Raw genomic sequence first — 12,932 nt, 5'->3', positions numbered from 1 at the left:
CATTCCTGCCTTAATGAAGTTAATATTGCTGGAATGTTAACCTGCAGTGTAAGCCTCCACCTACAAAAACAAAGAGGTATTTCCCTCCCCAGCTCTACGTGGGTTGTGGTTTTTTTTTTTCCTTAGACTGGATTAGTTGTGAAACTTCGAAATCTTTTGCCAGATGCTAAAACTGTCTCTGGTTTGAAAACAAGCATATTTAACAGAGATGGGGGCACCTCAGAGCAGAGCTGTAAAGGACAGTATAGAAATGCACAGATGGCCACCTTTCCAGGGAAGAACGTGTCCGATCTGTGGATCCAAACAGGGCTGGATACTCAGCAGGTACAAACTGTCATTGCCTCACTGGCCTCAGCTGAAGGACAACTGAAAGATACTAAGAAGCTGGCTTAGAAGCACGCACGCATGCAAATACGCACCCGTCCACCTGCAGCTACTGACACTGCGTTCATGAATCTCGTCTCAGCGCTGTCAGTGAGCTTAGAAATGTATCTTATCAGCTTCTCTCAAAAGGTTCCCTCATGTATGTATGTACAGATACCAGACCTGGCAAAACCACCAGTGCGCTGCAAGAAACATCCCAAGAAATGCATCTAGACAGCCAGCTAGTTTGCAGTAACACAATTTACACATTTCTCCCAATTTCAGTTTTTAAGAGCCCTCAAATGAAGTGGAAAGTTTATGCTGTAAAAATCTCACTTCAAATTAAGCAGTCACCAGAAATGCAAACATTCAAGCGCTCCTACTCTGCAAAATTAGCTTAGCATATTTACATATTTAAGCAAATATAGGATGCGCATTGTTGCAAAAAAATAATGGGCCAGGTCTCCAGTCAGAAAAAAGTGACACAGTTCCAGTAAGTGATGCAGATTTACAATAGGCATTATTTACACTGCAGGGAAAACGGGAATAGAAAATTATGGCTGTAATACAGGGTCAAATCAATTCTGAGTCATTGTTACTCTAAAAGCCATTATTTGCATTAACCAGTGCCTCCCCATTTCATTTTTTATGCAAGGTAAGTTCCCTGCAGAAAAGGTAAGTAATGGTGAATGCCAACAACCTGTTCTCCTCCTGCGCCCATTTTGGACTAGGAGCACTGAGAAATTCCAGAGGTAAGTCCTGTCCTACCAAGAGGCAGAGCTCAGGCCCCATTGGCAGCCAGGAACGTCTCATTAACTCCTTTGGTTGAGTCAAGTATATTTTAATATTATAACTATTTAGACAGTCCAGAAGATTAGGATTCAAATAAAAGAATTAATGCAAAGCCCATCTTCCACATACCAAGCATTTTCTGCCTTAAAGAGAAGGAAAAAAATTATCCTTGGCTATAGCGCTTAACTTCTCCCAGATGCTGCAAGAAGCCTTGTGGCAACACCACTATTTCCCTTGAGAGGCAACAGGAGAGAGACCGGGAGCAGAACAGAGGGATACTGGGGTTAGGGGACAGCTAAAGCTTAAAAAAAACAGCACTCAAAAATACCTCACAACACATGCTGTAGACCTCACATAACCTGTTTAGCTTTCCTGAATACCAGCATGGATTTTTTTGTTGTTTGTTTATTGAAGAAGAGCCGGCTACGTGCTCCTTTTGCATGTGGAGCTTCCAAGTGCTGGTGGCCTGGGAACATCACTATCCACATGGCATCTGCTCCCACCACCTCTGCATAACTTTTTGATGGTCCTGGTGTTACCTTTCAAGCCAACAGAAAGAAACCTCGTCCACTTTTCAGTACCTGGTTGATTAGTTTACTAAGGGGTCTAGAAGAACTTGGTTCAGGATAACCTTGTGTTTTTAGCTTTAGCTGGAAAGTACACGTATCCCAAGTGAAGAAGGGAAGAACCACAACAGAGGCTGGGAGTAAAGCAAGGGAGGTCCTGGCTGAGGTCGCTTTACCTGGGGGGGACAGAAGATACATGGAGGGAAGAATGAAAGGAGGCAATATAAAGAAGCCCAAGGTCGTGTGGCTTTTAGGAACTGTTGAGGTCTGAAGACAGAGATAAAGGCTCAGTCATTCCTGATGATGGATAGGTTCTGCAGGAATTTTATGTTGGCATCTTACAGTTAGCAACAAGGCATGCCCAGGCAAAGATCTTCGGACTTTTGGCAGTGTCACAGGGGATTCTTCTGCACAAGAAGGGCCGCAGAACCATTTCCAGCATTGCTCATCCAGGAGCAAACAAACTCCTTGCAATTCTCAGGCAGGAGAGCACTTGGCTGGATGTTGTATTGATGCTGAAGCAGAAACAACTGTCAGCAGGTATAGGCAAAAAATACCTTCCTAGGAAGAGACCGTGCAAGTACTTCCAAGGAGTATTATATACTTTTTGAACACCTGAACCCCTGCAATTCCCTCTAGGTGGCACATTTCTGCACATGTTTTTCTTACATTGCATTTAACTCATCTGAGGTATCGAAGTCATTATAATAGAGCTGTGTCTTAGGTTAGAATACAGAAGAAATTCATAAGGGAGATGCAACTATCCAAGCAGATTTAAGGGAAGAGAGGCAGAAGCAGGGATAGTGGGGAAGGACTGGGGAGTAGAAATCATCAGAGGGTATTTTGGAGAACTCCTGTTGTCATCTGTCTTCCTAAGAGACCCTTTGTTACAATAGATACCTACATAATATAAAGATAACATGGTAGCATATTCCATCCATGAACTTCAGTACTGAAGGATACACAGATGCAGAAGAGTTAACTTGGTCTTGGCAGAGTTAACCACCACGCACCTTGCTAAGTGTCTGCTGGGAGGCATGGGTCTGGCAAGGTGAACAGCCATAGCTGTAATAACTGAGGGATGATCCTCGAGGCAGGGGAGCTGAAGCAAAGGGATTTGGTTTTGTTGGAAAGACAGCCTGACCAACTGATCAAGACGACACACAGAGAAAGCGACAGGGTGTAGGAGCTGCAGGCTTATTCCTTCCCAATTGAAGGCTTCCATCTGCTTGGGTCAAGCCAGGTTTGCTCCTAGAAAGGAGCAGCCCAAGATTCAGGATCGCAGGGATCTGGGTTGTAACAACAAAGGAGGCCTGGCTGTTCTTTGTCTGCTGACAATCAGTTTTGTTTTAGAAGACTGAATTGTGTCGCTGCATACACTTTCTGATAACAAGAGGGAAACCTCCCGCAGGGCACTAGATAAGGTTGACCCTGCAGGAGGAGCTGCAACATAAGACCCAGCTGCTGAAGCCTATGGAGCCAGCTTGAATCTGGCAGATTTGCAGGGTCTTTCACAGAGCAAACTACAAGGAAAAAAAGCACTTCAGCAGCATGCAAGGTATAGCCTGCTTGATGATCTGTGACAAAACTAGAAGAGCAGTATGTCCCAAGCTTTTCTGCCGGTGTGGCTTCCCATTAATACACACTCCTGAACTTAATTTTCAAAGGGATCAAATTCTTCTTACAGATGCAAGCTTTTTCCCCCCCAATACAGTTGACTGAAGGGGTTTTCGTCCTGAGAATAAAAAAGCTCAAGAGCAGAAAGGGTGAAAAATTCTGTTCTGCCACCTTTACTGTTATCTTAAACCCCGAAGCTTGCCCTCAGCATCTGTAACAGTCAGAAGTGAAGGCAACAAATTTAGGCAACGAATGCTGGAAGAGACGCTCCAAGACCTAGAGTTTAGATCTCACAGCATTCGTGGTTTGCAGTTTGCACAGTGCTTTGTGGTGCTCTTTTCTTTTCACCACACTTAGGGGTTAAACTTCTGTTTATGATTAAGGAGCCCAACCTCTCCCCCTCGCACACATACTTACTATGAGACCAACTGAGCATTAGTCTATCTGCACAACGTCTGCAGGTCAAATGGGCTCCTAATCCAGATAATCCACCCAGTGTGATTGGTTATAGTTCTGTAGAAATCCCTTAATTTTCATTATCTTGCCACTGCTGACAGTCAGGGTTTTGTTGACAAATTAGCAGCAAGGTAATGGATGCAGGTGGATTAGAATATCTTATTCTGCACATGGAAGCATCACACTGCCAAAAATAAATACACATTAAGAAACCGGGAAATATACCCTTATTAAAAAAGGGCAGTTGTTTCTTAAAAAATGACATCTTAGAGCTGCAGCACAGAGAGGTGAAAGCATGATGCAGAAGAGGAGTACTTTGGTCTGAAACACAGAGGCTTCCTCTCCAGTTTTTGGAGGCCTAACCTGCCCTTGCCTCACAGACCAGCCCCACACCTGCCCTTCGCAGCCTCTGCAGGACCTACACCAACTTGCTGCCCGGCCAAGGCAGTTGACTTAAGTACCCACAAGACAACCCTGGGCAATGCAAAACTTACCCAGGCCTCCTCACAACCTGACTGGGCTGCTTCCCTTTCTTGAGATGATAGCTTGCCATGAAACCAAAAATCCCTGAAAAGCAGGCAATGCCTTAAAGGTTACTTCCAAATGCCAGAGACGGAGGGTGCTACATTTGCAACAGAAGCAAGACCTCACTTACCACTGGCAGCGAGGGAGATGATCACCAGTCTGTTGGCCAAAAGAGCGGGGTGGGGATGGCAAATCAAATTGGGGAACAGAAAAATGAAAGACTTCCTTTTCCTACAGTAATAAACCTGGAGCTATTTTAAAAATAAGATAAAGAAAACTCTAAAACCCACTGCACAAGACCCCAGTCAGCAGCTTACTGGACTTTCACAGACTAAAGGTAGGGACCAGAGGAAGCAATAACAGACAGACCAGGTTTGCTCCCTCTCTCGAGAGCGGGCTGCAGCCTTCCCGCTGGCTGTGGCCATTCAGGCTGAGAAACTCACTGCTGGCACTTCTCTGTTGTCCGGCCCCAGCAGTTTCTTAAACAGAGGCACAAACACAAATAAATCTTCTCCTCATCCAAAATCCTGACACCTGCCTGGGTGGCGGAGGGAGATGGCTGTCAGGAGGAGCCAGGGTGAGCACGTGGAGCCTTCAATTAAGCAGCTTTACAAATTGAGCTACAGCAAGCGGGAGTGAGGAATAGTCAGGAAAACAAAACAAAAAAAACAGAGGTTAATTCAGGCTACTGGGCTCCTGCAACTCTTTTCCTTGACATTTTTCTAAGAGCTTTGTGAAGAATTAGCTTATCTAAAAAGGAAGAACGCTTTCGTGAAGCAAAAAGAAGATTGTTTATGTTTAAAGCTATGGACAATATGCTTTAAGGTCTAGTCAGCAAAGCTTTATTATGTTCTTTGGGTTGGGGTAGTTATACTGCATTTCCAACAGGCTGAGAGGCATCTGCCACAATAGGGTATTTTGGAGCCAGAGCCCCTGTGCTTGACAGAGAGAAGGAAACTGCTCCACGTAAAAGGTGGGAGGGAAGGAAAAAGCAGGGTACAGAAAATACGAAACAAGAAAAATATGAAGCGGGGAAAAAAGTGAAAGAAACACAAGGAGAACAGGAGAAGAGCACCTAATTCAAAGAAAATGGGAATGAAATTGCCCTGTCTTACAGGGGAGGACAGGAGCTCGAATTTCACCCAAGATGTCCTGCAAGTGGAATAGGCAAAAACTGGTGTTATAAAAAGCCGGCCGTGGGGGGGACTCACAGTAACACAGTCGATTTGTGAAAAAAGTTAAGAGCATTCAGGTCTTCCTCACATAAAAAAAAACTGCGCTGGTTTAAACACACAGATATATTTGTTAGCTACTGGTTTAGTTACATTGATGGAATCTCTTGGAGACTCTACAAACCTTTCAGAGATAAACAGCTTACGCCAGTCTCAGTTTGAACGCTGTGCTCAAAAAAAGAAAAAGTTCTTAGAGAATGAGAGCAGAAAGGAAATGAGACAAGTAAACTTAAAAAACTATTCTATCCCACATACTCATAAGGAGGCAAAAGAAATCTTATTTAGAAGGACTCGTAAAAGACTATTCTCATTTCAATGAAACAGTATCTAGATTTGCAGTAGTAAATAATAACACACTTGAGAAAAATTTTGGAGGGAAAAAAAGTCCCTTCCACACTTTTGGAAATGTGGGGAGGCAGGATAAGGAGGACAACAGATCCATTTCTAATTACTAAGAGTTTTGGGGGGGTGCCAATGCACACACCATCCTAGAAACGTAATATCTCATATCAGTTTGCTCCTTTAAGGCATCATCTTACAGTGTTTTCTGGTCAAAACTAAGCTGTAGGACCAAGTAGTCTAGACTTCAACCCACGGACTAAGAAGTTTTGTATTTCCCATGCGATGTTTCAAAACCCGATGTCCCCCACGCATGCATTCAGTCCCCTCAACCCATCTGAGTTTCCTCCCCTGGTGCCACATTCTTTGCATGTGACTTCAAAAGAGAAGTAACACTTTCAGCCCCAAAGTCCTTTTAAAATTCACCTCCTGTTCAGCTACTGACAGTTTTGAATTCAGTGACAAATATGTTGGCTAGCAACTCGGCTATAGGAGAGAAAGAAAACCCCACAAAGAGGTGGCACGTAAGAACAAAGGAGGAGAACAAAAGCCCCCCTTCTCCCAATTTGTCTGCCCACATACCAAAGATCAAAAGAGCTCCGAGAAGCCTGTGCATAATCTACATACTTTGTGACCTTATTACAATCAAATTCCCCACAGGCACGGCTCCTGTGTATATATGCACACACTGTAAATACACAAGTAGGTCTGTGGACGTTTGCCAAGTCATTTGCTCCGTGCATTGAGTTTGCTTACTTTTAACAATGCTGAGGCCAAAGAAGTGAGGCTCTTTAATCTTCACTAAATCACAAACTTGCTGAAAGAGCTCCTGTCCAGTGGCTTTGACCTGAAAGAAACAACCAATCCAACATTACAGATGGCTCACACACCTGGATGGAGCAATTCTCCGTCTTTACATTGGCCAATACATTTTGGGGTACCATAGCAAAAAAACCCCCATAGAACAAACTTTGTTTTCAGTATTATTAATGTTGTTATCACAGAATAATAATCAACATGTCATTCTCCCTCCTTCACAGTGCAAAGTGGCTCAGCTCAGTAAGACATGAATTTAAACCTTCCTATCTATTGGCATCTCTGTATAAGAATTTGGAGCACTGCTGGAGCCCTAATTTTGTGCAGTACCTACCACGCTATTTATAGCTGCTGTTACAGAAAGCCCGTTTGTAATCACAGAAATGAAAATACTACTCTCTTGCAGATTATTTTTGTTGAGAGGTTAAGAGAAAAAACAAAAAAGAAAACTTTCATTCAGGAGAACTAGAAACAAATGTACACAAACAAACCCGACTGCATGGTTTGAGCAGAAATAGCTCATGGTTTAGAGATGAGGTTGCTCTGTAGCCCACACAGAAGAGCTTGTTCTGTCCCCTGCTGACTCCTGGTCACAGAGCAATTAACATCTTCATCTTCTGAAGCTGTCACCAATGGCCAATATAAGCTCTTGCCCATTTCCATGCCACACTGAGACCTCCCAGTACCCTCGCCCCCCATAACGCTGTGCACGCACTGGGGAAGCACCGGGAAAGCAGAGCTGCCAGCACACGCGGGGGACCAGAGGCTGGGCAGTATTTGCAAGCATGGCACAGGGTAAGAGAGAGCCGTGGCACTGGTGGCACAGCGACCAAATGCACTGTTCTAGCAAGGCTACTCGGGGCACTGGCTCCTCCAGCAAGAGCGTGGTTCTGGCTACCTGCATGTGCAGACCTGCATGTGTACTATGATCGGAAAATTCCCCCACTAAATGTCCTCCACCTACAACCTCATTTCCCCTGCCCCATCGCACCACCCCAGGAGCACACACAGACGGACAACCACAGGCACAAACAAAACCCCCAAGCCCCCCACCCTCAGAGGCATAGGGGAAGGAGTTTTGAGCAAAAGCAGGTGGGGAGAGCAGAACACCACCAGCACAGACAAGCTCAGCTCAGCCCTGGGTGCTACCAGCTGCAGCTGCAAAATGGGCCAGAACCTCTGAATTTTGTTACACCACTGCTGGAAGATTCAGATAAGCAGCGGCAGGAGCAGCCTTCCCGAGGAGGGACAGGGCAGTGCTACCTTCACAGCAGCAAAGATGACAGGGCAGAAGTCAACTACAGAATCTTACAAGCTAATCACTGCCATCAAACTAATCACCAACCTAATTCTTCAAGCCCTTTTAGTGCAGGCGTGCCACACACCCCAGAAACCTGCTGCGCTCCCCTCCCTGCCCCAGGATGTACCATGTCACTAGACATGGACAATGGGAAACTGGAGGTCATTTAAGTACTCATTTTCTTCTGCTTGACAAGGCATCACTAGCCAGCCACTCACTACCACTTTATCGGGAGCTTTGAAACCTGTGCTATACCAATACACACACACGTGTGCATATATGTGCTTTGGGAGGGGAGGAGGTAGTGCACAGTTCTGATAAGACCCAAAACCACATCTGGGTCTCATTTGAGTCTCCATGTGAGACTGCACCCTTACCGTCTCACACCTAAATGCAGTATTTGCTCAGCCGCCAAGAACGCACAGTTGGAAGGGAAAGTTGGGCATGGATTTGCCTCCTTTCTCAAGGAAGCAGGCTCTGAGCATGTTCTCTTATTTGGGAAGGACTCGCTAAGGAAGAGGTGACCTACCCCTGGCCAGAATGGTTATGTGCATACAAGGGTCACTGGCAGCACAGGACTATGTAAAAGCTATATGATTAGATGAATTTTGTAAGTGGCATGCTTTCACACCTAAGGGAAGAAAAACCTGCTTTAAGATACTTAGTTCTAGCAAACTGAGCGCTTCAATGTTTTGTGACACTCAGCTCTAAAGCAGTGATTTAATCAGATTTCTTGCACAGCAGGTATGTGAGCTACCACCTTGTCCATTCTCCTTTTGGCACTTCCCTCCTGTACCAAGTTTTACTCCCAGCCTTCAAGGCTATGCAATAGCGATTACACTTGCAATCGCTGTTCCCTCCTCCTGCCTTCCCTTCTGCTCAAAGCAACCAACATTTCCCTTTGCATTTTTCATCTGTGCACTCCTCTTTGGCCTTTCCTCCCTTTGTGTGTGGTTCCTGTGCCAAGCTCCATCCCAGACACGCCATGAATCATTCCTTCCCCTGACACTCAGCTTTGCCCCACGTGAGACTCAGGGCTTCTTTACACATGAAATTTAGTCCAAAGTCAAGTCAAGTGCAAGTTTACAGAAGGCAACTGCTACTCAAGGGTCATTCTGTGTGCAAATGTTCACACATCTTGGTTACCTACCTCTATTTTTCTTGGTTCATATGCTTTAAAACATCAGTTCTCCTGCTCACAGAACAACTGAAAGACTTCAGACCTACGCTTGCCATTCACCAACACACAGGACCTCACCAGACTTCCTCCCCTCCAAAAATTTCTGTTCACGCTCCCACCCTTTCTGCAGCAGCTAGGCAAGGAGCAACATCTGCTAGGGCTGCTTCTGAACTACCCAAACACAGGCAGGGTGGCTGCCTGCTCTGCTCCCCACGTTGGCAGCCGGACCTTTGCTAGGATAGGTCTCTCTATTCAGCTGCTACCAGCCCAGAAAATTTTCAGAAACCTAGTCATAAAAACTAGTTGATATTGATCAACAGGTTCAGAACTATCATGGAGATAAGCCACAATGCTGGCAGATAAACAAAACTGAACAAACTGGATACCACTCCAAGATCTTTGGTGCAACCGATACAATTTTTAGTTGCACCATTCCCACTCACAGCCCGCTTAAGCTCCCTGGTGCTCATACTCCATCTCCCTACGGGGACTGCCTGGAGCAAGGCAGACTGCTTTGCTCTGATGTCCGTTCTCCCCAGCAGAAACCTCCCACTTCGCCTCGCCATCCTCGGGGTGGCTGGTGAGCTCAGGACCCATTAGTTCTCCTGACTGCTCTGCTTCTCCTCATGTTCACAGTTGGTCCTGGGAAGACAGTTTCCTCCTCATTATCCCCTCAAATTCGTCTATACATCCAGAAAGGGGGACACCAAAGTTAATTAAGAGATACCCAATTATGGGGGAAGAGACTTAAAATGGCTCCTGCTCTTCTCTCTTCAACAGCACTATCTGGGAAGGGCATAAGACAAATCCATTTTAAAGAGCGGGCTTCAATCTACATGTGACCACATAAAACACATATAGGTAAACTCTTATCTGGAAGGGCGGAATTTATAAGGGAGGGGGGAGAAAGGAATTACCTGCATAAACACTGTGCTTATCACGGGAAGGATCTATAATTTATTCTGCTGGAAGGATAACCATTCCTACCTACCTCACTGAGCTGCAAGCTTGTTTAGTATTTGCATTCCACACTGAAGAGGTTAAAAGGCTTTGGAAATATTAAGTAGTGGCATTATTATGCTAATAAATGCACAAAGTATCATCGGTGGTTGTGCTAATTAAATTTGGGTTCTACCAACATCACTAGAAAATAGCCTTGATGTTCTTTAAAAAAAAAAAACAAAACAAAACTCTCTCCAGCTGCGAAATCTTAATTTTTGTTGTTGTTTTGAAGGGGTGTTGTGGTAAAGACAGAAGCCAAATGAAAAGCTGGTTTTGGTGACTTGCCCAGCTGTAACAGGTCATGTTTCACTCTCTATGCAATTAGGACACAACTGTGCGCTAAGGTCTCATGTTTTGGCCCAGGCAGCTATTCCCTTTCACACGCAGGCATCTCCCCGTACATACTTTCTCAACTTCCCAGCTGCCAAAGCAAGGGGCAGCAGAAGCGAGGAGGGAAAATGCCTTTAGAAGGGCTACCGAGGGGTGCTGTGGCAGAAACCCCTCCGTGGGACAAGGCAGCGATGCTCAAGGCACCCCAATTCTTTGGAGGGGCAGCAGGCAGGAATGGGGCGGGGGACACAGCACCTTCCCTCCGTCCCTGCCACTGCTCAACACGAAAGACCATTTCTTATGCGTATTAAATACCCTGGATGTATTTAAAAGACACGTAGATGTGGTGCTTAGGGACATCTTAGGGTTTAGTGGTGGACTTGGCAGTGCTAGGTTTATGGCTGGACTGGATGATCTTAAGGATCTTTTCCAACCTAAATGATTCTATGATTTTATGATAAACTGAAGGTATGCAGGATTTAACCATATGCTTTAAGCGCTGCCTAAACTTAATACGATGGAGTGTAACCCAGCGGTGGAGGATCAGCCGTGCGCTCAGCTCAGGCACGGGCGCAGCGAGGAGCAGCGACGGCACCAGCCCTGCCAGCACACCGCCCTCCTGCATGCCAGTCCGCACCTTCCCTGCGGCAGAGAGGGCTCCGCTATCTCGGATCTTTAGCCTCCCTGATAAAAGCTATAAGAAGGTGAGATTTAGGGTCAGCCGCAACAGACCATTACCCAGACCTGTGCACCTGCTGCCAAGAACTTAATTAAATCATTGTTTTGTGGCTTGCAAAAAAGCCAGCAGATTGCAAAAGCCTTCTGGGGCAGTAGATGGGCTGGGTTTGAACCGGTAACCTATAAGCAGAGCGCCCCAGATTTTTGCTGTTTAGAGCGTTGTTCCATCCAGCCCTCGTGCCTGTTTCAGTTAGTGATGCCACACTTAAGCACAGCAGGTAGGAAAATTCCTACATGGATTTTGAAGATTAGCATGCATAGTTTCAAAAGCCACCGTTTCAATCAAGTGCTTAAAATAACAGTTCACCTCAACTGTCTTCTCCCCCTCCCCATCCCAGAGCGGGGGAAAAAAACCCACCCAAAACAAAGCAAAACCTCCCCAGCCCACACATGAGTGCACGCACACGCTCACAAGAGAGCACTTATCTTTCAGGCTAGCTTGTCCTCTGAATGTGAAGTGCCTCTGTCAGCTCAGTTTCTCACAAGTTCAAGGAGCAGCTGGCGTTGCACAGAGGCACCGCGCCGTGGTGGACACCGTGCCACGCTGGGCTGCCAGCTGACCTGGCTCTGCTGTCACTTGTGCACACACACTTAGGCGGTGATCAAAGAAATGAAGCGACTTACCTCTATTTTTTTGTGTACAAGTACTCAAAGGAGGGAGAAAACCCCTCAATGGTTGTTTACTCTGCCTTAGAGTCTTTGAAGAGATCTGCAGACTATCAAAACCAGAAATAGCTCAAACGCCAGAGAAATGGTCATGTGTTGGGCACGCTTGCTAATTTTATAAAAAATTGCTAGATTATTATTAGTGGCAAAAACACCGAGAAAAAATTAAAAAAGGAATAGCAAAAGAAAAAGAGCAGAGGGGGAGCCCCCTGTCCAGACTTCTAAGGAACTCTGCAAATGAGTTGAAGCTGCCCAATTAGAAAATGAAGTGCCAATTACCCTAAGCTGGCTAATAGCCTTTCGGTCAGCAGACAGGCACCAGGCTTTTGGGAGAACAATGGGAGCTAACAAAACTGAACCGCAGCCGCGGTGCTGCGACCTCCCGGCCACTCACCCCGACGGCGAGGCTGAGCTGCTCCCGGGTGGGCAGGAAGACGCAGACGCTCCGGCTCTCCGGCTGCATCCTGCCGGCCAGCAGCGCCCTGCTCATGGTGGGCGGCTCCGTGGGGGCCAGGGTCTCCTCTCCGGGCGGGCGTCAGGCTCCCTTCATCCCAGGCACCTGCTGAGAAGGTGAGAGGATCAGTGCCACGCTCCTGCCGGCGCTGGGAGCAGCCCACGGCACGTGTTTGATGGGATGTTTTCCTCCTCGCTGTTTAAAAAAACCCCAAACTCATCCTTTTTACAGCACCACAGTCAATGGTTCCACCGGCATCACAGCACAAACCAGGCAGTCGACCTTTAAATAGCCCGTGAGTCCCAGGAGAGTGGCATAAAGCAACCGGGTCTCCTTGGAATAACCAGGAGAGGTTACCAGACTCGAGGTTTCAAGATGCATGTAAGTGATAAGGCAGATGACACCACGGACGGCTTCCCGAAAATGCCCACGAGGGAGGGGAGAGCACCCCATCCTTCAACCGGGTACCTCACTCCTGCCCAAAGCGGAGGTTTCAGTGAGCCGTCAGCAGGCATCTGTCAGCGCAGCGGATTTCTTCTGAGCTGTCTTCCCCCTC

General features: G+C 46.4%; 1 protein-coding gene across 1 annotated transcript in view; it reads right to left on the bottom strand.

The window, feature by feature from the left end:
* FRMD1 (FERM domain containing 1) overlaps window positions 1–12,412 on the bottom strand; it is a gene marked incomplete at its 3' end in the record, with an annotated part of 24,316 nt that extends 11,904 nt beyond the window's left edge. The window contains exons 1-2 of the mRNA XM_009580624.1: window positions 12,317–12,412; window positions 6,647–6,737 (exon numbers count right to left, since the gene is read on the bottom strand). Coding sequence (XP_009578919.1) covers window positions 6,647–6,737; window positions 12,317–12,412 — 187 coding nt within the window. The remainder of the gene's footprint in view (window positions 1–6,646; window positions 6,738–12,316) is intronic.
* Window positions 12,413–12,932: the final 520 nt, after the last annotated feature.

The sequence above is a fragment of the Fulmarus glacialis genome, unplaced genomic scaffold (genome assembly GCF_000690835.1).
Source record: "Fulmarus glacialis isolate BGI_N327 unplaced genomic scaffold, ASM69083v1 scaffold12010, whole genome shotgun sequence".
In the NCBI taxonomy this organism is placed as follows: domain Eukaryota; kingdom Metazoa; phylum Chordata; class Aves; order Procellariiformes; family Procellariidae; genus Fulmarus; species Fulmarus glacialis.
The sequence above is the reverse complement of the archived record's forward strand: the minus strand, read 5'-3'. Positions and strand labels throughout refer to the sequence as shown.